This window comes from Nomascus leucogenys, chromosome 14 (assembly GCF_006542625.1).
Source record: "Nomascus leucogenys isolate Asia chromosome 14, Asia_NLE_v1, whole genome shotgun sequence".
NCBI lineage: Eukaryota > Metazoa > Chordata > Mammalia > Primates > Hylobatidae > Nomascus > Nomascus leucogenys.
Genome location: NC_044394.1, coordinates 75,195,717 through 75,222,503, shown reverse-complemented (window position 1 = coordinate 75,222,503; position 26,787 = coordinate 75,195,717). Strand labels below are relative to the sequence as shown.

At 48.4% G+C, this 26,787-nt stretch overlaps 1 protein-coding gene and 1 pseudogene across 2 annotated transcripts in view; one reads left to right on the top strand and one right to left on the bottom strand.

Moving 5' to 3' along the window:
* Nucleotides 1-14,200: 14,200 nt before the first annotated feature.
* On the bottom strand, nucleotides 14,201-16,597 carry LOC101177641 (annotated as a pseudogene). The gene is made up of 3 exons (XR_004033249.1): nucleotides 16,538-16,597; nucleotides 15,215-16,505; nucleotides 14,201-14,900 (listed from the first exon to the last, which is right to left on the bottom strand). The product of XR_004033249.1 is annotated as an uncharacterized LOC101177641 (transcript).
* Nucleotides 16,386-26,787, top strand: part of SH3RF3 (SH3 domain containing ring finger 3) — a 370,655-nt gene continuing 360,253 nt past the window's right edge. The window contains exon 1 of the mRNA XM_030827021.1: nucleotides 16,386-17,304. Within this exon, the coding sequence (XP_030682881.1) occupies nucleotides 16,732-17,304 (573 nt within the window). The 5' untranslated portion in view covers nucleotides 16,386-16,731. The remainder of the gene's footprint in view (nucleotides 17,305-26,787) is intronic.

Here is a 26,787-nt window from a genome sequence, read left to right as displayed (position 1 = left end):
TTTTTTCCACACTGCTCCTGCTTATAACTAAAGTTTTGTGGGCCTTCTCCTTTTTTTTTTAGAGACAGAGTCTCGTTCTGTCACCCAGGCTAGAGTACAATGCCGCAATCTCGGCTCACTGCAACCTCTGCCTCCTGGGTTCAAGCAATTCTTCTGCGTCAGCCTCCCAAGAAGCTGGGATTACAGGCGCCTGCCACTGTGCCCAGCTAGTTTTTGTATTTTTTTAGTGGAGATGGGGTTTCACCATGTGTTGGCGAGGCTGGACTTGAACTCCTGACCTCAGGTGATCCAAAGTGCTGGGATTATAGGCGTGAGCCACTGCGCCCAGCCTTTTTTTTTTTTTTTTTTTTTTTTGCAGCTACCAAAGACTTTCGGAGTTTAAAAGGACGCTGCAGACCATCCAGGGAAGAGGATGACCCACACTCTCAGGGATAAGTACAGGTCCAGATGTAGAGTCTGAAGCTGAGGAGAGTTGACAGAGGGGATGGAAAGAGAGCAAAGTAGGGCCAGCCAGTATGCTGGCCGAGTAACCCCTGGGGGTCTTCCGAACGGGACCAGGAGCAGTACCCAGTCTCTGGTCTTGTTACTTCCAGCATCTCTGGAAGTGATGACATGTCTCTGCCATATGGGTAGCTTCAGCTGGGATGAATCAAGTCTACTTTCCTCTCTACCTTCATTCAGATATTACTGGCCATGGTTCTTACTTTACAGGGTTTGGTTTTGAAGCCATGGTCCTAATGGCTCAGTCAGGGAGACTGGATCAAAGAAACTCAGCCTCAGCAACAGAAAAGAAAGTTCAACATAAATTACTGTGTTTTTAGCTCTGTAAACAGGATATTTAATCTGCAGCAACTTTTTTTTTTTTTTTTTTTTTTTGAGACGGAGTCTCTGTCGCCCAGGCTAGAGTGCAGAGGCATAATCTCAGCTCACTGCAACCTCCACCTCCTGAGTTCAAGTGATTCTCCTGCCTCAGCCTCCCAACTAGCTGGGATTATAGGCACCCGCCACCATGCCCAGCTAATTTTTTGTATTTTTTTTTTTTTTTTTTTTTTGAGATGGAGTCTTGCCCTGTCACCCAGGCTGGAGTGCAGTGGCACGATCTCCGCTCACTGCAAGCTCCGCCTCACGGGTTCACACCATTCTCCTGCCTCAGCCTCCCGAGTAGCTGGGACTACAGGCGCCCATCACCACGCCCGGCTAATTTTTTGTATTTTTAGTAGAGACGGGGTTTCACCATGTTAGCCAGGATGGTCTCGATCTCCTGACCTCGTGATCTGCCCGCCTCAGCCTCCCAAAGTACTGGGATTACAGGCGTGAGCCAGGACGCCCGGCCTAATTTTTGTATTTTTTAGTAGAGACGGGGTTTCACCATGTTGGCTAGGATGGTCTTGATCTCTTGACCTCGTTATCTGCCTGCCTCAGCCTCCCAAAGTGCTGGGAATACAGGCGTAAGCCACCACGCCTGGCCAGCAACCGTTTTTAAAACTCTCCTTTTCTTATCAATTTATATTTAGGTGAACACATAGTTTATCATTTAAACCAAGAGGAAGCACTAGTAATAATAATATCATTCAGGGCTCTACTGGAGAAGCAAGCCCACCATGAATGATACGGAGGAAGGAATTTATTATAGAGCCAACCTCTGCAGTTGAGAGAGCTGATGACCAAGTCCTCACAAGGCTGTTACACACATGGACTGGGGCCTGCAGCTGACACACTTCTGCCTTCCAAAGTGTGCTCACGTTTCTCTTCTGCCAACCCTAACCTGGAAACATACGGGAAAAAGAATTCTGGGAAATAAAGCTCCCACTTAGCAAAATCGAAAGGATGCAAAGTCACCAGAACAGAGCACGTAGGGCGAGAGTGCCCAGGCAAGCTGGACGGCTGCACCCACCGGTCCCCCAAAGCCCCTGGGGTGCCCTCCTAGGATTTCCTCTCTCAGTCTTTGCCACCTCCCTGTCTGGCTTACAAAGCCCAAAGAACTGGCCCGAAAAACCTCGTCTGTGAGGGTGCTGAGGGGCCGATTTGGAACTCTGGGAGGCTCAGGCGTCAGCAAGTTCAGTCCCTCTGTGACGGGATGTGATTGGACAATTCAGGCTGCTGCTGGGCATAAGTGCTGCCTAATTCTTACTGTAGGCTTTCACTTTTCCAACTCCCCCTCTATTACTTGGTCCATTTACCTAATACATACGCTATCTGCTGGGCACTGTCTGCTTTCTGCACTAGGCAGGAGGGATTCTGTCTCAGTGGAAGCTGTGTCCTTAGCGCTGTTCTTGGCTGTGTTCAGTATGTCTTCTGAATGAATCAGTGAGTGAATGAATGAACCAATAAACACAATGGAGGGCTCTTGAAAAGCAGGGCACCTTTCCAAGGAGGTTCATTGTTTTGTCAATGAAAAGTGGGGAGAACTGTTCCAAAACTCTTGCCCCCGGGCACATGATTTGGGCCTATGTCACTTGCGATCCAGGCACACATGGAATGCAGGGCACAGCCAACCTGGGGAGACTCGGACACAGTGGGAGTTCTAGCTGTGAGTTTCATTCAGGACCTTAATGGCATTTTAAAATGGCTTTTGTATTTAATTATAGATAACATAGGTAAGTATAGGCAAGTGATTACTTAAAGGCATGCAGACACAGGAAATCCAAGAACACTAATAGGTTTTTAATGACCAGTTATTTATTGTATTGCAAGTTTAATTAAATTGCTTCCTTCAAATGCAACACAGTGCTGATTAATAAAAATATGTTTTCTATTTATGTGATAGGAATACTTATTATCACATCATACTTTACAGGCAAAATAAGACTTCATAAATGTGGATGCGAATTATATTTAACTTGTACCAATAGATTAGAGATTCAACTACACTAATCCTGATGCAATTAGGTGAATTTAAAAGGACTTTGAATCAATTTTATTTTCATGAAGATAGTAGTCTTGGAATGATTCTCACACTTTTCTATGGCCCTTATGTTCTTACCTCTATAAAAAGAATGCTTGATTTTAAATTCTGCCACCCCCAATATGGGAAATTGAGCACGCATCCCCCGGCAGCCCTCCTTTCCCTTGGTTCTGTGCTGAAAGTTGTTTAGAACAGACCCTGAAAATAGGAGACAAAAACTTCTGGTAGAGCCACACGGAACCTCTCCTCTCAGATCCTGGAGATCTGAGACCCCTTCACTTGCTCACTTAATCACCAGGTCTTGCTTGAGACAAAATGCTGGAACATAGAGCAGGGAGGCTGGAGTCCAGCATACACAGGCATTTTTGTGCAATGGCATGTAGTAAATTGTAAATGAAATCTTAGTTGCCCAGTAATGCCCTGGTGTCTATCCTGCTGGGGTCTTTAGTAAATAGGAGTCATTGTTTGTCTTCCTGGCAAGCAGCACTTGTGCTGTGAGTGGGTGAGACTGCTCTGGGGGCAGCAGAGTTAGGATGCTGGAAATTACAATGAGGCCTGATCATCTCTGAACCACTAACCCAGGCAGATGGCATCTACTATCATTGGAACTTGGCAGATTTCCAACATATCCATGTCCTTAATCTTGTGATCACTTAGGCATGGCGTTTAGAAAGGGCTGGAATATTTGCGAGCTCCCTTTCAAGCCATAAGGTAGATCAGTAACATCACCCATAAAAATAACACCTGGAACTGAGGGAGACATCCTTTCCACCCACTGTCTTGGCAAGGTTTAAAATTTAAATATACTATTGCTATAAGTGTAGAATCTTAGAGTTGTAGAAACCTTAAAGATAATTGGCCCAATCTCCTGGCCAATGCAAGAGTTTCATCTGCACTCTGTCTGGGACAGAGGCCGCAGGCCAGTCACTAAAAAAGTTCATGTTTCTGTTTCTCTGGTGTGGAGCTGTCTGGGAGACAGCTGTCCATGCCTTCTTGGATGCAGGTGAGATCAGGTGGCTACTTCACACTAGTGGATGGAGTGGAAGTGACATGTGTCACTCAGGCCTGACTTGTTGCTGTGCACAGTCCTCTGGCTAGAAGCAGAGGACTCTAAGACCCCACAGTGTGGCAGAACAGCAGAACGGGGGTGTGAGTTCTGCATCACTATTTGCAGGGTAGACACCTACTGACTATACCATGCTGGACATTATCGGAAACATACTTTCATAGTGTTAAGGCATGGACATTTTGGGGTTGGGTGTGTTACAGTTACTAGCAGTACCCTAGCTAGTGCACAGATGATCATCCAGTTAGTTCTGGAATATCTCATGCTGAAAAACTTACTGCTTTACAAGGTAGCCCACTCTATTTCTGGATTAATTGACCAGGATTCTTTATCATGAATCAAAATTCCCCTTCCCTCTACCTGCCATGCACTGGCCTCAACTCTGCCACACACAATAATTCAAATCCCATTTTTTAGAAGCAGAACTTGTATTTTCAAAGGTTTGTATTTACTGATAGTTGAAATATAGCTTTATTATGGGAATACTGAAGGACTGGGAATGGTGTTATACACCCATTGCACCACTGAGCATTTGAATATCAGGATGTGACTAGATCAAGCTTATGGGTAAAACTGTACGGAATGAATCATAGCCTCTAAGGATGAAATGCACAGGCTTCAATCTGAACTCTATCTACACCCTGCCACACTCACTCTGAGTCTCACTCATCTCCTTCAGCATTTCAGCAGAAGTCCATCTCTACAATGGCATTGCAAACTCACTGCATTTCGGAGATGTCATTTTTCAAAAAGCAAGGCTACGGTAATATTTTCGATCCTGTGTATTCTTCTAAAACCTTGCCCACACTCATCAGAAAGTGGAGTCTATTTCTCTGATTCTTTCTCTGGGTGTGCTCTTGTAACTGCCTTGAGGAACAGAATGCTGAGGAAGTGCCACTGGCTGCCCTCTGAGGCAAGATTGTGAAAATGAGACCTGGCTCACTCTCCAGGGTTGCGCCACCCTGGTGCTCAGTTAACATGGAAAGGCCAAATAATGGCGTCTGGCGAAGATCAACCAGCACTGACTGCAAGGCACACAGGCCTTCTGCGGACCCCCATATCCAGCCTTTGGGCTGAGTGGAAGAGAGATAAGCTGTTTCTACTGAGTCCTGCCCAAATGGCAGATGCATGAGCAAAATAAATAGCACCATAATTTTCAACTACCATGTTTTTGGGGTAGTTCTTTACACCACAAAAGACAACTGCAACATTTCACTCTGACATCCTGTGACAAAGCCATATAAATGCTGCTCCTGTTCTGGGTGTGTAAGAGCAGGCACGACAACACAGCTATCCCAGGCCCACCAGATGATTTTCTGGCAAAGAGCAAACAAACAAAAAGAGGGCATTAGCTGCGGGGGTCAGCTTGCAGACCCTGACCCAAACGATGGATGAATGAAACATACACTGACACACAGATACACTGTTTTGCCAGTCCTGCTGAGTGTCCAACTGCCTACACACCAAGAGAGGTTTGTCACTGCGGCCAGCCACTCAGCTGGACTGGCAAAACAGAATATCTGTGTGTCAGTGTATGTTTTATTCATCCGTTGTTTGGGTCAGGGTCTGCGGGCGGACCCCTGCAGCTAATGCCCTCTTGTGAGGAGCAATACCTCAACTGGTGCCCTCTCTGAGGTGCACAATACCTCAATAAGTCATGATTTCAAATATTTGGAGAGCCATGTGGACAAGGGACCAGATTTCATTCCCAGTTGCTTAGAGAAGGGAAAATAGATAAAAGTTTCTGAAAGATGGACACAGGCCTGGTATGTGGAAGGACTTTCTAAGTCATGGGATCCCATAATAAACCAGACTGTCATTTGAGCGGGTGAGGCTGGCAGTTCTCCATCACTGGCAATGTCTAGGCAGAGGTGGTGACCACCTGGCTGCAGGGGTGGTGGTGTGAAACCAGGATGGTTGAATGAGGGAAGTTTTAAATTTGACTCTGCGATTCTATAACTGACTTGCCTTTGCAGCATCCACCAGGCTTTTCTTGGAAGGCATTGTCCTAGGTGCAATGAGGCTCTGACCTGGCTTTTCAAGAAACATCTGAGAGCTTGGGAGGAGCTCTGGGGAAATGCTAAGACACTTTCTCAGGCGTGGAGTTCCTGGATAGAATGGCCACTGAGGCACGTGCAATGTTCAATATGCATTTTATTCTAGAAAGGTCTATGTATTTAACTACAGAGCAGAATGGACACAACTCTTGGCACATTCACAATCCATATCTCTCTCACAAGGAGGGGACCGCCATTATCCTGTCCATGAAACAGTCCCATTGCTCTTCCCCCAAGGTTGGTTATTCTACTTTAGCTCTATATCTTTCATAAAGGATTTCACATTTTTCTAAAATACACATGAGTATTATTTATAATTGACAATCTCCCCTTGGATGATTTAGGATATACTTCTGCCAAGACAAGAATTCAGATATTAAATATTATTCAATGTCAATTATGCTGTGATTATGCTGGAAGCTTTTTTTATATTCAATTTTCATTCATTCTGCTTATGACTGTAATTTAAATAAGGGATTTTCTTTATTGCATTAAATGTGTTATCAATGCAGTGCTATAGCTTAATAACTGTACCATGCATATAAGTTTAAGTATTTTCTAAGATCTTAAGCCAAATTAAAATAAAGTATATTATGTCTCCAAATTGGAGAAGAAAATTTATTATAATTCTTTTGAAGACTGCAAAAGAAAACACAGACAACTGCAGGATTATTTTTAATACTGAAAAAGATTTTGAAATATTTTCATCACAGTGCTATGGAAACTGCAGTTGGTAACAAGGAGATACCCCATCAGAGTAAAATGTACATTGCTTTAAGTTGAAAAAATTGCCATTGTTTATGAAGATTTTTATGGACCAAAAGAAATGTAATTGAATGATGTATCCCATGAATTTAAACAAATTCATATTCAAAATGTTCTTAATGTTCCAAGTAATCATTCAGGACTTCACCTGATCAGATTAAGAGAAGTCCAGATATTTGTCTTGGGTCTTCCCTCTGAATTGTCCAAGAACTATGCAGCCTGAAGGGGCTGGCTCCAAGGCCATGCAGAGTGGGAACTTCAGGATGTGACCACCCACTGGGCTCCTCATGGCATCCCTGCTCACTGCAGGCTACCTGTAGGGTGGAGTCACCCTGCCCAACTCATTTGTAAGAGGAGGGGGAGGGCCTCCCAGTATAGGCCCAGCTGGCCTGGCTCACCCTGCCAGGGGCCTGGATTCACTCTGTTTAACAACCAGGGCTTTGGTGGATGACCAGGGACTCTTCCAAGGGTCAGCCCCTCCCCTCAGGCCACCTGGAGCCCAAGGGCTTCCTCATAGGTGAATATGCCACATTAGCCTCGCATACTTAGCTGTGGTCCCCAAGGATGTAAGGTAGAGACGGACTTCCAGCCTCAGCCAAGTGCTCAGCCAGGTTGGCCTTCCCATGACCGCCCCCCACCCCCAGGGTATCAGACCAACCTGCACTTCTTCTTGGATGAGTGGGCACCTTGTGCTCTGGTGGCCTTTCCTTCCAGTTCACGTCCATCAAAAAGGCCTCCATGCAGTGAGCCGAGATCGCGCCATTGCACTCCAGCCTGGGCAAAAAGAGCGAAACTCCGTCTCAAAAAAAAAAAAAAAAAAAAAAAAGAGAAAGCAGCCTCTAGATGAAGGGTTGAGGAGGCTGTGGAAACTGACTCACCACCGCTCAGCTTTGCATACCAAGAGGTACGGGAAGGAGGGGTCCTGTTGACTTACCCCAGGCAGCGGATACTTACTTCCCTCACATGTTGAAAGCCAAGGGGAACACTCAAGTACTTCTTCCTGGTACAGAGAAGCCCTGCTCCAGGTAACTGGCAGCTTTGTCTACACAGTAAAGAAGATGGCAACTCATGCAGTGCAGCTGTTGCAGGTTAAGAAGTGAAGTTCTGGCTGCGCACAGTGGCTCACGCCTGTAATCCTAGCACTTTGGGAGGCCGAGGTGGGCAGATCACGAGGTCAGGAGATTCAGACCATCCTAGCTAACATGGTGAAACCCTGTCTCTACTAAAAATACAAAAAAAATTAGCCGGGCAAGGTGGCAGGCGCCTGTAGTCCCAGCTACTCGGAGGCTGAGGCAGGAGAATGGTGTGCACCCGGGAGCTGGAGCTTGCAGTGAGCTGAGATCGCACCACTGCACTCCAGCCTGGCTGACATAGTGAGACTCCATCCCTCTCTCAAAAAAAAAAAAAAAAAAAAAAAAAAAAAAAAAAGAAGTGAAGTTCTACCTAACCGGGGACCTGGGTATCTGAAAATTAAAAAACAAAGTCTGAATTTTAACTCCTTTCTAGGAATAAAAAAATTCTTCACTTGCACTGATGATATTTACACTGCAATTACTTAGAAAAAATACCTGCAATTAACTGCTTTAAAAGGTTAAATAAGTGCACAGCATCTATTTCTCAAACTTAAGAACTTTCCTCTGTCACCCTCTCTGTCATGGGAATGGCAACATTTGTGGAGCACTAAATCGCATCTGTAAAGCATTTTGCAACCTGCAGATGGAGAGTGTTCTGAGCAGCTCAGTGACTGATGAGACCCCCTGCGCACGTTCATCCTGATCCTCTGTCCTCTGCTTAGCAAGTGGGAAAGACTTTCCTGCAGTTTCCAGAGTAAAAACCAGGGGTTACTCTTCTCCCTGGAGGCTTCATCTATCACCTCCAGGATTCACACCAGGATATCACCCCAGATTCACACCCCCCAGCCCTAACCTCCCTCTGGAGCTCTGTTTGAATCACATCTCTAACTGCCAGACATCTGTACCTCCCTGCCTGCCAGCACCTCTAACTTATGTGTCTAAAATAAAACTTCTCCTCCTGCTACCTCTGGCATCTAATCAGTGGCCGAGGAGGCTTTTTTCATGTGTGTATTCGGCAGGTGTCTACTGAGTACCTGCTGGTGTAAAGTACCGTGCTTGCTAGTGGGGAGGATACAAGCTTGAATCTGCTACTCAAGGAGCTCAGGTTCAAGAAAGCGAGACAAGGCAACTGTGCTACATGGGAGCAAGGGCTCAAGTCAGGATGAGAAGAACAGATGTGGTTTCAGAAGGGATTCAGGAGGGCACACGCTTTTGTTGAAAGAAATTTACAGGTAGTGAGTGCCCATTGTTTGCTCAGTATTTTCCACACTGCTGTGGTTTCCCAGAAGCAGATCTTAAGAGAAGGATTTGCGGGCAAGTAGTTTATTTGGGAGGGGACCCTAGGAAACATCAACAGGGATTGGAAAGAGAAAGGAAGCGCCAGCCAATCAACAGCTTCACTGTGGGCAAGTTAGCTTGGGTGAAGCTTAACCCTGCTGGGGTACAGTGTAAAGCTATCCCTCCCGAGGGGCAGGAGAGCTGTCATCTGCCATTGCTGAGGACTGCCCCTGGTGTTTGGAGCCTGTGCATGTGGGCACAAGCCCAGGGGTGTTGGGTAGCAGGGATAAGAGGATTCAAGTGTGGCTTGGCAGCCCCCACTGTATGGGTTTGGTCTTACTAAAGCCCCCATCAACACAGTAATTTAGGCCAGCTGTGGTGGCTCATGCCTGTAATCCTAGCACTTTGGGAGGCCAAGGTGGGAGGACCACTTGAACCCAGGAGTTTGAAACCAGCCTGGGCAACATAGCAGGACCTAGTCTCTATAAAAATTAAAAAAATTAGCCAGACATGGTGGCATGTGCCTGTGGTCCCAGCTACTCAGTAGGCTGAGGTGGGAGGATCCCTTGAGCCCAGTAGTTCCAGGCTACAGTGAACCATGATTGTGCCACTGCACTCCAACCTGGGTGAAAGAGGGAGACCCTGTTTCTTTCACACCCACACACACACACACAAAACCCAAAGCCCAAACCAAACAATAAACAAGATAATGTAACACCGTGGTGTTTAATTCCTCTCACCTCAAGTTGTGTCTTAGGCAGCCTTGGTAACTTGCACAGTGACGGTGAACTAGTAACAGGAGAAATAGGCTTGAACTCACGCCTGGTGGACTATGTAGCCCACAGTTGTGTCTGACATCACACAGCTGGGAGATCATGGAAGACTGCAGGGGGGAGGAGGCATCAGAGAGGAGTGGCGAATGTGTGTGCCATCCTTAGAGTGCAGGTATCAGCCATGGCTCAGAGGTAGTGACACCCTCATATCCATCTCCCTCTGGGTGCTAACTAGACAGGTGCCCTGAGCTCTCACCACCCTCTTTTGCTCTTTCCCAAGCCTTGTGTCATCCCAACTCAGCCTGCCTGCCTGCCTGCCTGCCTTCCTTCCTTCCTTCCTTCCTTCCTTCCTTCCTTCCTTCCGTCCGTCCCTCCCTCCCTCCCTCCCTCCCTTCCCCTGAAGCACAGTGCTCCCTGGGGCTTTGCCCCAAGCATGCCTTTCTCTCTCCTCCATGGATGAAAGCATTTGCTGCCCTGGGTCTTCCTACTGCCTATATGCGGATGAATTCAAGTCTGTATTTTTAGCTCTGGTCTTATTCATGAGCTCCAGGGTTTGGGTGGATGTAAAATATAGATTCAAGTCCCCCACTTTGGATGCAAGTCTTGACTATTCCACTCAGTAGCAATGTGACATTGGATTGGTTACATATTCCCTCTCTGCCTCAATTTCCTCACCTGTGAAATGGAGGTACCACATTAATACTTGCCTCATAGGCCTGGGTGGTGGAAGAACGAGTTCACCAGGACGGACAGCATGGTGCTGTGGCTGGCTGCCAGTTCTCCCCCATGGCTGCACCTGTTTTGGACAGTTCCATCCTGCCCTTCTAGAATGCCAGTGCTTCAAGGGAAGGGCTAGGACCTTGCTGGTATACAGTTGGTGCTCAGTTTATAGGTTGTTGAATGAACTCCCATAGACATAACTGAAACCAAGGTTCTTAGCACTGGACTCTCTACTCCTGTGTTATTTTCTTTTCAGTTTTATTTATTTATTTATTTTTTGAGACAGTCTAGCTCTGTCGCCCAGGCTACAGTGCAGTGACGCAATCTCAACATGCTGCAGCCTTCACCTCCCAGGTTCAAGCGAGTCTCATGCTCAGTCTCCCGAGTAGCTGGGATTAAAGGCACATGCCACCACATCTATTTAATTTTTTTTTTTTTGAGACAGAGTCTCGCTCTTGTTGTCCAGGCTGGAGTGCAATGGCACAATCTCGGCTCATTGCAACCTCCACCTCCTGGGTTCAAGCGATTCTCCTGCCTCAGCCTCCCAAGTAGCTGAGGTTACAGGTGCCCACCACCACGTCCGGCAAATTTTTGTATTTTAGTAGAGACAGGGTTTCACCATGTTAGTCAGGCTGGTCTCGAACTCCTGACCTCAGGTGATCCGCCCGCCTCGGCCTCCCGGAGTTCTGGGATTACAGGCGTGAGCCACCGTGCCCGGGCTAATTTTTTTTATTTTTAGTAAAGACAGGGTTTCACTATGTTGGCCAGGCTGGTCTCGAATCCTTGACCTCAGGTGATCCGCCCGCCTCAGCCTCCCAAAGTCCTGGGATTACAGGCATGAGCCACTGTGCCCGGCTGCAGTTTTATTTTTAAAATTGTGGGAAAATGCATAACATAAAAGTGACCATTTTACCCATTTTAAAGTGTACAGTTCAGTGGCATTAAGTGGATTTGCTTTGTTGCCATCCTGTGTTAGTTTTTAACCAGTAACTTCCAATCTTGTGTCTCCCTGTATCAGATTTCTTCTTGCCCCAAATGAGCACATTTAGGGTTGCCTGACTAAACCTTCCTCAACCCCACACGGTGCAATGCCTGGTGGAGATCCTCCCGGGTTCTGCAACTATAGCTGCTGTTCAATGCAGTGATGATTGTCTCGTATAGAGGGGCTTCGTTGATCATAAATAATGTGTATCAATTTGGGTTCCCAGTTGAAAACAACAAAAATGGACTCTGGTTGATTTAACGAAAAAGAAACTAAGGAAATGAAATTGGGAAATCCATAGGATCAACAGCAAGGCCAGGAAAGCAGTGGAGGCTACAGCCCAGGCTCACCAGGCAGTCATGTCAGGAGTTGGCCTGTTGCCAAGGCGTGCCCCTACTCTGAGATGCTACAGGCTGCAGGCACTGCTGCTGCCGGCCACCTGCCCCACAGCGGCTGAACTCTCAGTGCTTCCTCTGCCCTCATCCCTCCACCTCTCAGAGTGTGGTGGGGGAGGGGCAGCTTTTGACTGGTGGAGCCTGTCACATTCCCACACCTTAGCAGAGTTGGGTGGGGGTTAGAATTATCTATCACCACGTGGAGCATTTTCGAAATCTAAAAAGAAGTTCAAATTTTGGGCAGCCAAAAACCTGACATACAGCTGTCCAGTCCTGTTTCCTCTGAGCTTTTTCTCCTTTGGACAGACGCCCTGTGTTCCTTCAATTGAAACTCATGGATGAGGCCTCCGGATCCCTTACCACATTGTCATTAATTTTTGGTACCCAGAACTGGAAGTAATCTTGCAAGTTTGAGGTACAATGGGATTTTTTTTTCCAAACCCTGACCGCCCCCCACCTTAACTTTCATGAAGGCATCTGAAGATTTCATTACTTCTCTAGTCAGCCATACTACATAGATGACTCATGTTGGCTCATACGATGCTTGTGGTCAACTGAAATCCCCAGATCTTTTTAGGAATGGCTGTAAAGCCAGGTCTTCTCAATTATGTACTTATATAATTGGCTTATTGAACATGTGCAAATTTAACCGAGTAACATAAGACTGTATTTGTAATACTTCAACTATTTAGTTCACACCCTTAAATTCCCTCACACTGTAGCATAGTGTACTTGGCTACTTCAACCAGAAGTTGCAAACTGGCGGTCTGTGGGCCAATTTGACCACACATTTATTTTGTTTGGCTAATATGGTGGTTTTTGAGAACTGAATCGGTTGCCAGCTGTTGAACATTAGGAGATGTCAGGTAAAAAGCAGCACTTCCAACTTCTCTTGAAAGGTATGAAGATCTAGCAACATTTGGTCTTCATTCCCCCAGGGCTGGAGCTGGGCAGCAGCTACTTCCTCTGAAGGGTGCAGACAAAGCTCACTGCAGTCCCCACCAGGCCCTATTGCCTGGGGTTGACCCTGCTTCTTTAATCTCATGCCCTGCCCAGTCACTGTGGACATCTGGGTGCATAGTCTGTGTGTCCTGTGGGTGCTGGTTATGGCAGGGGCAAAAGGGGTAAAGTGGAGGCAGAAGAAAGCTGGGAAAGGTGGGCTTCAGTGGCTCTCTCTTGCTCTTGTCTGTCTTGGGTCGTGCAAGATAAATATGTACTGAGGGCAGAGATGTGGCGGTGAGCTTCTGGCACGGGCATCTGTGGTTCTGACTGCCCAGCATAGCAATTCTTCTGGAAATTCTCACTTCTCCTGTGTGACTACAGAGAGTGCTTCCAGGTTTCAGATGATCCTGCTCCTGTGGCCAAGGCACACAGGTCCAAAGAGTGACCACTGGTCCATGCTAGTGATAGAGTTTTGGGACTTCCAGGAGTGGCTGATGTTGTTGGAAGAAAGGCTCATGGAACTTTGACCACGTTTTCTGTCATGTGGGTTGGGAAGCAGAGGCAGCTGGTGTAAGAAAGTGAAGGGTTGAGTCATCAACTAGAGACAGGGACAGCAACACACACTGCGGGCTCTATCTGTGCAAATCTGGCCCAGCTCTTAGCCTGGGATCCTATGAGATGTCTCTTATTATTAGTGTATATTCTGCTCCCATTAAAATCTACCTAGAGTTGGTTTCTGTTGCTTGCAACCAAAAGCACCAGGGCATGTCATCACAGGCAGTCCTTGCTCTCTGTAAGCCCTCCCAGTGCCTGATGGGTCCCCTCTTTATGCTCCCCCTTGCATGCTGTGTCTACCATCTGCTCTTGGATCAAGCATCCTGGGTCCTCTAAAAATTCCCCTTGTTCCTGAGCAAGGGTAAGAGTGAAAGGTGGCTCATGTGAATATGTTTCCATGCACTGCGAGGTGTGTGCCCTTCCTTTGGCCCTCAAGAGAAGCCAGGCAGCTCTGGGATGCTTTCCATCTCACCCTGTTATTGGCGCTGATGTAAATCACACAGATGGAAATCCACACTGCTGAGAGACATCCAGGTTAGGAAAGCCACCTGCTGCTATTAGAAGCAAAGTTTCCAGGGACTAGCATCCTGATATAAGCACAGGATATGTGTAATTGAGATACTAAGATGTGCCTTCAAATCACCAGTAGGTGATGAGAGGGAGAGAGAGAGCAAAAGAGAGAGGCATCCTTTCATTCATTCTACAAATATTGATTGAGCACCTACTATACGCTAGGCACTGCCCTAGGCACTAAGGATATTACAGTGGAAAAGATCTGTAGCTTACAGAGAGCTTACATTCTAATGGCATGTAAACTTTATGTGTTAGTTCTGGGGATGCAAAAATGAAAATTCAGCCCCAATGGCTTTACAAGTATGAATATCACTTTCCTCATTTGTAAAATGAGTTTAAAATAATTATCACAGGTTGGGCACAGTGGCTGGCACCTGTACTCCCGGCACTTTGTGAGGATGAGGTTGGAGGATCTCTTGAGCCCAGGAGTTTGACTAGCCTAGGCAACATAAGGAGACCCCATAGCTACAAAAAATTTGAATTAAAAATTCAGCCAGGCATGGTGGCGTGCCTGTAGTTTCAACTATTCAGGAGGCTGAGGTGAAAGGATGACTTGAGCCCAAGCGTTTGAGGCTGCAGTGAGCCGTGATCGCACCCTACACTCTAGCCTGCCTGACAACGAGATCCTGTCTAAAGCTATGTAAGTAAATATAAATAAATAAAATAATTATCTCACAGAGCTTTTTAGAGGATTAAATAATATATAGCAAGCTCTTGGCCATTTAGCCTCAACAAATACTACTTTTTTCCTGAATAATAATAGAAAGATCATACAACTTCACAAACCACAAGGACAAGCTGGCCGATAAGCGGGCCCTCCACGACTCTTCCCTTTTTTTTTTTTTTTGAGACGGAGTCTCGCTCTGTCGCCCAGGCCGGAGTGCAGTGGCGCAATCTCGGCTCACTGCAAGCTCCGCCTCCCGGGTTCACGCCATTCTCCTGCCTCAGCCTCCCTAGTAGCTGGGACTACAGGCACCCGCCACCACGCCCAGCTAATTTTTTTTTGTATTTTCAGTAGACACGGGGTTTCACCGTGTTAGCCAGGATGGTCTCGATCTCCTGACCTCGTGATCCACCCTCCTCGGCCTCCCAAAGTGCTGGAATTACAGGCGTGAGCCACCGCGCCCTGCCCCTCCACGACTCTTCTGATGTTAGCCGTGGCTGAACTCGCTGTGCAGCGCCCGCCAGTCCTAGTTTGTGCTGGGCCCTTGGACGGGAACCCAGCCCTTCCCGACGGGAACGCAAAGCGGCCACGAGGGGGCAGCGCACGGCAGGGAATCTTCGCCGCCGACCCCAGCCCACCGCCAAACTTCCCTGCTGCTCTCCGTCCTCCTGTACGTACTTCCGTTGCTCTGACGCTCCCAGAAGCCGGGGCGTCGGGAGGGAGAGCGCGAATTCACTCTCTGCGCCTCCGTAGGAAAAAATTGGAGCGGGGTTCACGAGACTGCGCCGCAGCGGGCGCTAGAGCCCCTCGCACAGCGCAGCCAAGGGTGAGGCGCGGAGCCAGGCCCTTGGCGCCAGGGTGCTGGTCGGCGGGCAGCGGCGCCCGCCTCCGACCTGCGACTCCGGCGAGCCAAGGCTGCGCCGGGAGGAGTCGGCGCGGGCCCGGGGTACCCCCTTCAAGTGGAGCGCCTTCCCCTCCTGCCTTGAGGGGCATCCCCACACCCACACCGGAACGAAGCTCCGGGGCTGTCACTTCTGCGCGCCGCTCAGAAAGAAGTCTGAACTGGGAGCGCTCCGGGGAGTCGTCGAGGAGGATGCCCGGGCGTCGGCTGTGTCCCCAAGCTGCTCGCCGGCGCTGGCGAGGAAGGCAGTCGGGATAACGCCACCCAAACTTTCCTTCGCAGCAGCGTTGGCAGGAAACGTCCCTCTCTGAGGCTCACGAAAAGCCGAAAAAGACTCGGACGCTTGGAGGAGGCAGGGCCAAGCCTGCGCAGGAGAGGTTCCCCGGAGCCCTGGCGATGCCCTAGGGGACCAGGCTAATCGCCGGCTTGCGTCCAGGCGAAGGGAGGTCCTGCAGGCGCGGCGCCTCCTTCCCTGCGCCCCGCAGTGACCGTGACCTCCGCGCGCACCCCCGCGCACGTGCTCGCGGCCGAGGAAGAGGAACTGTCTTGCTGAACCCTCTAGAGGACAGCGACTCGCGAGCAGGCCAGGGGCGCATGGAGGTGCCGCGGGGGCCGTGCGGCTCGCCAGCTGCGCGGGGGAGCGTGCACACTGCGCCCCGGCCTCCCCGGGGACCTGGCCGGCCGCTGCCCGCACTTCCTGCCGCTGGTCTCTCAGGCGCGAGCCGCCGCTTGCAGCACAGAACCCGTTGAGCTTAGTGCCCGGCAGCACCCCCGGTCCGCCGCGCGGGGCGGACGCGCGGCGGGACAGGTGTAGCCGGCAGCCGCAGGCGCTGCGCTCAGGACTGGGCGGGCTCGGCTGGCCGGGAGTTAGCTCGCTGCGCGCGGAACTCCGGTCCCCGCCACGCAGGCCGCTCGGTGAGCCACTTCGCACCGCTACGGCCCTAGCATCGGGCCATCAGCCGGGGTGAAGAAAGTCACGGCGGAGCCCGGCTCCCCAGTCCTGATGCTGGCTGCCGGTGGCGGGCTCCACGCCGGCCCCGGGACCTAGGCAGCCGCGCGAGACCGCTGCGGGCGCCTCCCCCATGCTGCTCGGAGCGTCCTGGCTGTGCGCATCCAAGGCGGCCGCCGCTGCTGCGCAGAGCGAGGGCGACGAGGACAGGCCAGGCGAGCGACGGCGGCGGCGGGCGGCGGCCACCGCCGCGGGTGCGGGCGAGGACATGGACGAGTCGTCGCTGCTGGACCTGCTGGAGTGCTCCGTGTGTCTGGAGCGCCTGGACACCACGGCCAAGGTGCTGCCATGCCAACACACTTTCTGCCGCCGCTGCCTGGAGAGCATCGTGTGCTCGCGCCACGAGCTGCGCTGCCCCGAGTGCCGCATCCTAGTGGGCTGCGGCGTGGACGAGCTGCCCGCCAACATCTTGCTGGTGCGCCTGCTGGACGGCATCCGTCAGCGGCCCCGCGCGGGCACCAGCCCCGGCGGCAGCCCGCCCGCGCGTCCTGTCCCAGGCCAGAGTGCGGCCCCTACGCTCGCGGGCGGCGGGGGCGGCGCGGCAGGCAGCATTCCGGGTTCCCCGGTTTTCCTCTCCGCAGCTGCGGGCAGCACCGTCGGCAGTCTGCGGGAGCTGGCGACCAGCAGGAGCGCGCCGGTGGCAAAGGTGGGTATCTGTCTCGGCGGAAGTGGCCACGGCACGTGGGAGTGTGTGGGTGGGTGCTTGGGCGTGGGGGGCAATGATGAGGTGCGGAGGAGACCAAGGGTGGTCCCGCGTTGGTCCACTCCGCTGTTGCTCTTCCTTCAACTTCGCTTGCTCGGTGGCGGCATCCGGCCCCAGGGCAGCTCGCCGCTTGTTCACGTGTGTCCAGTCCTCCTGTGGAGTGGGCACGTCTTCCTGTCCCGTCGCTCACCCCCAATTCCTTGGCCGGACTTGTTACCCTGCCTCTTAAACTTAGCATCGCCCTTGCATCTCCCTAGAAACGGGGACCTTCTTCCTCTGGGTGTCCAGACAGTCCCTCTGCACACCCTGGGACTGCCTGGAGAAAAGTCAGCGCTTAACGTTTCTGACGGGGCTCTGATGGCTGCACTGGGAAGCCCGCGGGCCTCCTGCCTGCGGTCTGGCTAAGGAGGGGAGGGCAGAAGGCAGAGTGGGACTGGGGTTTGGAAGAATGCTTCTAGGAGTCTGGAACGAGTTAATCTGAAGGCCCCAGGAGCCTTTTGACCCAGCCCTTTTGGACTTGGCAGTGTCTAACCAGAAGCCAAGGTCTTCTCCTGGGCTCCCAGGCAGGGTTGCATTCCCACGGGGGTCATTTATTTTTATTATTATTTTTGGTACAGCCGCATTTTAGGGCCTTCACTGCTTCTGTTTTAGACGAAAGATTTTCTCTGGATGGCTTCAATGATTTGGTTTTAAAAGCTTCTTACAGCTTGTTATTACACACCCTTGCCACCTTGTGAACTGTTACCAGGAGAGAGAGCATGGGATGCTGGCTTAAGTGAGAAGAAAAAGGACCCGGGTTTTGTTAATTTCTTTAAATGGAGAAAAGCACTTAAATGTTAAAAAATACATCGTCTATTGGAATAATCACTTGCTTTAGAAACAAAACTTTATTCCTCTACTTTTGACCGTTTAAGGAGTTAGTTGGTGATGCCTAGTGCTTCCACTATGTGTAATCCTGAAATGCTGGGAACATTCTAGCACCTGGATTAGGCAGTACTGCACATCTCTAAGGTAAGGTTAGGAACTTAAACCCTTGGATATTGAGCTTGAGTTAAATGCCATACTTTGCTGCAATGGGCTTTTTTTTCTATGGATCAGGAAGAATGGGGACAGTCAAGGATAGTCACTGGGGGTCACTTGGGGGGCACTGCTGAAGGGGAATTTTTTTCTTTGGTTTTAATTGTGATTAAATCCAGCTAAATGCTTGCGTTAGAAATTCTCAAACGTTTCCTTCCTGGCCTTGCTGTTTTTGATCTGAGGTACTTATTTATTTTATTTATTTATTTATTTATTTATTTATTTTTGAGACAAAGTCTCGCTCTGTCGCCCAGACTGAAGTGCAGTGGCGCAGTCTCAGCTCACTGCAACCTCCACCTCCCGGGTTCACGCCATTCTTCTGCCTCAGCCTCCCGAGTAGCTGCGACTACAGGCACCCGCCACCATGCCCGGCTAATTTTTTGTATTTTTAGTAGAGACGGGGTTTCACCATGTTAGCCAGGATGGTCTCGATCTCCTGACCTCGTGATCCGCCCGCCTCGGCCTCCCAAAGTGCTGGGATTACAGGCGTGAGCCACCGCACCCGGCCGATCTAAGGTATTTATAATTAAATATCTTTATTTGAAGAATAAGCGGGTTACCTTCTTCTGTTCTGATAAATTATATGATATTGGGAGCCCCGCTTCTAGTAAAACGCTGGGACATTCTGATGACCATCTGTTTACAGGTGTCCTCCCAGTTTATCTTGGGGGACTTTCTGTTTGACCAGGAGGTTAGGAGGTAACCTCTGAAATGTGACAGGCTGAAGCTTTGATGCCACTTTGGGAATTCTGTGGCATTTGTGGTACCTTTCAGAACTTGTCAAAGGGGCTGAAGCTTGGAACTTTTTAGTAGTGACATTTAGTAGTAGCAGGAAATTGATGTTTTACTCACCATATTTTGAGACCCTTGGTTGACTTTCTTTATGGGTGCATAGTCATGTTCATGACCTTTTGTGTTTTCGGGATGTTTCTGGACGTTGTTTAATAGACGAGCACTTATTTAACTAATAAGCAGGAGTCCTGCATGGTGTATTCACACTACACTAGCACTATGCTACCATGCTGGGATAATAGCATTAGGTCCAGCACATGCTTTGGGAGTGGGAAGGATTGTAATAGCATATCAGGCATTGAGCAACCCTGTACATTTGGTTGACAAAGATTTCAGCTGAAAATTACTTTTGGTACTTTACTGTCCATTGGAATTGCTTGACTCCTGCCAGGAAAGTTGAATGCTGGATGTTGTTGCATGTTGTTTAATAGAGGAGCACTTATTTAACTAATATGCCATGACAGCAGGTAACCATAAATATTATAGTCCCGTCATTTCCCAATTAGAAGCTCCTCACATCTTCTTTTGGGCCAATTAGGGTATGTATACTTTTTAGGTATATAAGTAAGTATTTGCATAGCTTGTTTACTTTATTAATTTTGTTACAGTTAGACATTTTAACAGCATTATTTAAAAAAAAGTTTTAATTTCTATTTGGTTTCACTGGCAGGGCACAAAACAGTGTTTTCCTGAACTCTTTACCTGTGTCTTTTTCATCGGTTTTGGTGATCACCGGAGTACTTGGAGTCCCCTGACGTGGTTAGCAGAACCTCTCAGCTCTGCTCTCACCTGAGCCATTTGAGATAAAGCGCTTTTGTGGAGTCAGTCAACGATGCTGCCCCTGGGAATCATATACCCAGTGACGAGTACCCATAGCCTAAGATCAGGAGTTGGTCTTTTTATTTGCCTGTTGGCAAATACTATATGTGTGTTGCTTCTTAAAGTGTGTTCATATGTGTTACTTCTTGAAGTGACCTTTAAACAGTCCCGTTTTAATGGTGCTATCTAACCCTTGCACTTGCTAACGTATGCTAAATTTCTCAGGCTAACTTGTTTGTTTATTGTTTTGTTTTCACTGTTTTGCAAGAAAATCCCTTTAACATCCCAAGCTAGCATCAATCAAATTGTTTCAGTGCAGTGAGAGTCTTGCTAAAAGAGTTTTGTGGTTCCACATTGAGTAATTCAAAGCATGCTTTTTAATGTAAGTGATCTAATAAGGACTTGAATATCAGACAATTCCAATTTTTTTTTGAAAATTTTTTAAATCCTTGGCTTATATTTGAGCCTATACAGAGCATCTTCTGCAGTTCACGTAGACTCTGCTAGGCACTATTATAGGTAAACAAGACTGGCTTGGGCTTTCTGGATGGAGCTGACAGTAGGAGAGGTAGTGAGTGGATGCAAGCTGTCTGCCCAGCTCTCAGAAGGTACCTGTGGGCACTGGCTGGTGTCACACCAGAATTCTGTGAGGGTTACAAGGAAGGACATTGTCACAAATTAAAGAACTCTAGAAAGCTTAGGCAGTGCCTTTGATATAAAAGTAGGCATTACAGCCTAATAAGTTTATCTGTATTTTGTATCTTGAGGTACAATGGTATATGTTCACGTTGGATCCGTTTGAAAATCTCTTCTGTGTCTCTTTGACAATGTGACTGGGACTTAATGGAGAAAATAATTTAAGTTGGAGAATCATAAAATTATATATGTTAAATATTTTATTTTATAAGCACACACATGTATGATTCTTCCACCATTTTTTGAGTACAGAGCTGAGGACCTTTCTTTGAGTTCCAGTTTGTCTTTTTAGCTGAACACAGTCACCTTTTATGATTTTCTATTTGTTTCTTTCAAATAGAGTGAAGACTAAGATTTTCAAAGGATTCTGAATAGAGCATCTTTTAGATTTTAAATAGGACCTCTACACTAATGTTAGATGTTCTCAGTTATACCTGGTTTGACCATTTTATCAGTGTTTGAATCTTTCCTACATGGTCATCTTGATTTCCCAAGGGGCTTTTTTTTTTTTTTTTTTTGCACTCAAACTTCTTCCCCTGTTACAGACTATTGAATTATGGTGCATATTTAGCATTATGAGTCTAACTTGTATTAGCATAGTTGGGAATAAGGACAACAGATCCCTGATAAGCACAGGCTTCCCCGGGCAGGAGTGGCTGGCCCAGCCTTGCCAGGTTGTAGTCTCCGGTGGGTGTGGGTGACTTTGGCTGTGTTACAGAGGACGTAGAATGTTGGTTAGTCCAGCTGGTCAGCTAGTGGAGGCCAGGATAGAGGGTGTCTATGGTATCTGGAAGCTAGTTACCGTGTTCTTTGGTTCTCGACAGTTGAACTGCTTATATACCCGAGATTTTCTGTTGAATATTTACTGAGTGCCTGCTGTATGCTGGGCACTTTGACATAGATCACCTTATGGAAAGTTCACAATAATCCTGCCAAGTGGCTGGTATAATTATTATTTTGAGGCCCAGAGAGATTGATATTTGGGCAAGTCAGAGAGCTAGGAAGTGATTGAGTTAGGATTCTGTTCCTCCGCCCTTCTGGCCAGTTTAGCTGGATGGTTGGGGTGTTGTCGTGGTTCGGTCTTGGATGTAATAAGGACTCCAGAGGAAAAGGCTAGCACTTGGGGCCCTCACCAAAAACCAGACAGCTCACAAGAGAGCAGACAAGTGGTTGATACGACAGCTGAGTTACAGTGAAATCCTGTTCAGAAGGCCCCTGAGTGTGGAAACAGCAGTTTGTAGCTAGCGAATGAATAATCTAAATTATTATTTATTGAGCACCCAGTGGGACCAGGTGTGAATGAAGCCTCTGCTGTGGGCTAAGGGTTGGGTGGTGTTTAAGTGTGGCTCATCTGGTCCTTACTGCAACTTGGTGAGGTTGCTAGTTACATAGGTAGGGAAATTAAGGCTCCAGAATTTCCTTGCTGAGCGGCATGCAGTTAATAAGGGTGTTTCTTGGAAGATTAACTTTGGCCTTGGTTAGAAGAGTCCTCTTACTCTACCACAGGCTCAGCTTGTTGGTAGCAAGATTCTAAACATAAGCAGCGGCCACCCCTTCCATTCACTGTGCCTCACGGCTGCAGATGCTCTTCTATGCAAGGCTGCTGTCTTGTAAACCCACAGAGTGCACAGAGCAGTGTGGCCCACAGGAAACAGCATCAAATCTGTTGTGGCTTTGGCCTCAGGTGCCAGGCAGCTCTATTAATATGTAAGTGACATGAACAGGACATTAGTCTGAGTGGCCGAGCTGGCTAACCCAGCAGCTCTGCCCTCTCCTCACTGATCCATACTTGGTCTGCCCTTCTGCTCTGCTCCTGTGTTGGCTTCATTCTCATCCCTACCCAGTAGGTCTCAAATAGAGGCCATGGCTTCAGGTGTCACAGTCCCATGACAACACCCAGTAGTGGAGACAGTAGGGTTTCTTCCCCTTGTACTTGGTCTCCAAGTCGGTGAGCAAACGGTGACCCAGCCCCAACCCCATGTTTCCTGTCACACCCCTGGGGACAGTGTTGCCTCCCATGCTGGTGTCTGAAGCCCGCACACAGGACTGCCTTTTCTCCTGAGCTGGTGGCCTGCCACCTCCCCCAGGACATGTGGAAGGGAGGGGAAGGGGTGGTGGGAATCCCACTGAAGGTGGTTTTAATCCTGGCTTCCACACTTCCTCACCATGTGCCCCGGGGCAAATGGGCTAGCTTTCCTGAGACTTCTTATCAGTGAATTAGGGATGTTATCTGCTTCTTTGGATAAATAGGATAAGGTATGTGCAGTGCCTGGCACACATGATTGGCTGTCTTTTCAGTGCCTATTCCTAATACGAAAATCTTCAAGTCTCTTATCATGCGTGAGGCACACCTCAGAGTGCCTGCTTTGCTGATAGTGGATTTGTGGTATTTAGTATTCTAAGTTAAGGGTGTGTGCATGTACCTGTGTGGATGTGGATGTGGATGTGCATGGGTGGGGGGTGTATGTGTGTGTGTCGTGAGTCTGATATCATGCCTTGCCTCTAGATTCAGTCAGTCCATGTTGTGGAAACTGGATTGTCAAGCATTACTGGCCATCTATGCTGAGTAGTTGCTTGCGTCTGTTGGTTTCCTTTTTAAATTTGCTCCAAGTTTATCTTTATTATCAGAGGCAGTGTTCCTGATTCTTACAAACTTCATTAAAAGGGAAAAAATGTCTAAGCCATAATCTGCTTTAAAAAAACAGCAGGGGAGAATAAGCCTGCTCAGCTGCTGATCCAGCCTGTTGGCAGGCTATCCTGAAAATGAGCCCACCTCTGTCATCCGTAGGACACAATAGCTTGTCTACAGCTGCCTAGAATCAGGCTACTTGCTGTGATGGAGCTGAGCAGAATTCTATCCAATTGTTTCTTCCTCCTGGCTTTTGAGAGCCTGCCTGCTTGCTGGAGCATGACAAATTCGGGGCTCAGTTTTGCAGTTGTTTCTAGTGTGCATTTCCGTTCAATCTGTATTTAATCTCTATCTTTTGCAGTTAACATGATCTTTTATGAGGTGCATTTAAAAAAAAAAAACCACACACATCAGCAAGCATTTGCTGGGGGGAATGCTCTTGATAGCACCACTTGAAGAGGCCAAGGTCAATTTTGATCAGATTTGCCTTGCTTGGGAGATCTTCAGATTTGATGAATGTGAAATGCATGCTTGATGGGTATCCTATTGGAATTTTAATTAACTTTAAAAGAACAGGGTGTCGAGCTGAAGGTATTGGCAACAATGAATGGTTTACAGATCATGCAGGCACCCCGTAATGTGAGCCTCCCTTTTCCCATTGAGTGAAGTTGGAATGAATAAGTGTATAAAGTTGCAGCACGATTTGGATTCTGCTTTCTTTAGGCTCCCCTGGCCCATGATGGCTCTGCACATCCTTGGAGGGCATTTAGAGCTGCAGCTCTCCTTTGGGAGACCTGAAGGAGGCCCGAGAAGAGTCGCTGCTCTCTTGGGTAGCACCGTGTTTACATTGTTAACTGATGCAAACATGAAGATATGATGGTATTTGCATTTCCACTTAATGGAATATGTGCATAAGGCTCACATGAATTTATGTGAGTTTAAATGAATTAGGATTGACCACAGGAATTCGGGTCAGGAGGAGGCATGAGAGAATTTAAAAGCATGCTTGCACCGGGGCACCTCTAAATGTGCTGCAGCCGGGCTCACTGAGAGCAAGACCTCACCGGAGAATCGGGGAGTTCGCAGGGAGCCGTCTTTACCCTGGTTCAAGGAATGGGACGCTGATGCTTTTCTCTCTCTGGCTTCACTGCACACATATTTAAGTACCTGTTGTGTACCAGACACTACAGTGGGCACTGGGGGCTCCAGGGACAGCGATGGCATTGGTCTCTATTTATAATGAAATGTAATTTTTTTTCCATTTAGTTAGGTGACCAGATATGCTGCAGAGGAAAACATGTGTCTATATCTTTTTATTCTCTGTTTACCTGGCAGGAATTTCTAATGAGGAAAGTGGCATCGGTGTGATTTGGGGCTTAGTGAGTTGGCAGTGGGTTCTCACCTCTTTTCGTTTCTTCTTCCATAGTCTAGATTTGCCAAATGAAGACTTTGCACTTCTGCTTTCTGAATCTTTCTGATGTCATGGTGGGGAGTGAAGATGGTGAGGCGGGTCCATCCCACAGCTGGAGGCTTTCTGAGAGCAGCTTGGTGTTGCGGGCAGCACTTTTCAGAAAAGGTGTCTGCCGGTTGCTGGTTCTTGAGCAGATGCTCTGGAAGTACCACATGCTTAGGAGACGAGAACTTGCTGCTGCGGCTAGAACGATGGAGGTTAGGAGTGCCCAGCATGTTTTCTGAAGCTTCTTTTGATTTTTTGTTGGCCATCAAAGCACACCACCTTAGGTGAGAATTATTTCAATTTATCACTTAGGATCTAAGACACATTCATGGGTGACTGCATTCCATTTGTTGCTCTAGGATGAACCCAGAGATACTGGAGAGAAAGAAGAAAGATGAGGGAGGCTTAGGCACATTTCAGTAAATGGTTGCAGGTTAACTAATCTCGTTAGACACCACCTGCCCTGATCAGCCATTGTATTTGCGTTCAAAGACTAATCAGTTAATCCTCCAAGCTTTGCCTGCCACTGTTGCTTGTTTGATTTGAAGGGCCAAGGAATTCTTCAGATGATTACCAAACACTTGGAGTGCTCACCCATGTGGGTTGAGGAAAGTACTCCCGGGGCTGGGCCAGTTAAATCTCAGGCCAGGCCGGGCGCGGTGGCTCACGCCTGTAATCCCAGCACTTTGGGAGGCCGAGGTGGGCGGATCACGAGGTCAGGAGATCGAGACCATCCTGGCTAACATGGTGAAACCCCGTCTTTACTAAAAATAGAAAAAATTAGCCGGGCGAGGTGGCGGGCGCCTGTAGTCCCAGCTACGCGGGAGGCTGAGGCAGAAGAATGGCGTGAACCCCGGGGGGCGGAGCCTGCAGTGAGCCGAGGTCGCGCCACTGCACTCCAGCCTGGGTGAAAGAGCCAGACGCCGTCTCAAAAAAAAAAAAAAAAAAAACCTCAGGCCAGGCCGTCTTCTGGAGGTGTTGCCTGTGTAGAGTGCCTTTGCACATAAATGCAGTGGCAGACACATACGTTTATTTCTCAGATCAAAATTGCTTTTCTTTTTTTTTTTTTGAGACCGAGTCTCACTCTGTTACCCTAGCTGGAGTGCAGTGGCACGATCTCGACTCACTGCTACCTCTGCCCCCCGGGTTCAAGCTGTTCTTCTGCCTCAGCCTTCCAAGTGGCTGGGACTACAGGCGAGCGCCACCTTGCCTGGCTAATGCCTGGCTAATTTTTTTATATTTTTAGTAGAGACGGGGTTTCACCATATTGGCCAGGCTGGTCTCGAACTCCTGACCTCGTGATCCGCCCACCTTGGCCTCCCAAAGTGCTGGGAGTACAGGTGTGAGCCACTTCGCCTGGCCTCTCAGATAGAAATTTCTAAAAAATATGTAGGGAGAAAGTAGTGGGGCTTCAGTTTTGCATGTGGGAAAAACAAAGGCTTGGGAGTTTAGGTGTAAAAGAATGGACAGTTGCTGTTGTTGCTGGGACTTCAAGGCTGTTTTAAAAATTAGCTTGGTGCTGCATTTGCTGGCAAAGTGGCAAGCAAATTTTGAGTAATGTTCTGGACTTCATGTAATGTATTGAGCTGGGTTTTTTAGACAGGGGTCAGGGCAGCCCCTGGGCAGCCTGCTGCTGGTGGTTCATTCTAGTCTTCCGCTTCATCTGCAGCGAGGAAGTGGGTCACTCTTCCTCTGGGTCTGCACACCCTGCCTGCAGACTGCAGCTGTAGGGAACACACAGAGTGAATGGTGGCCCAGGTGCTGGGGCTGTGGAGCTGTCACCATGGCCCTGTGTGAGTGCCGCTCTCGAAGTCTGGCCCAGAGCGAGTGATGTTAATAATTCAGTCCACACATACGTATTGACTGCCCACCCTGTTGCAAACACTGTGTTAGGCACTGGAATGTACATTGGTCACAAAACCAGAAGTGATCCAGGCCTTTCAGCAACTGACATTCA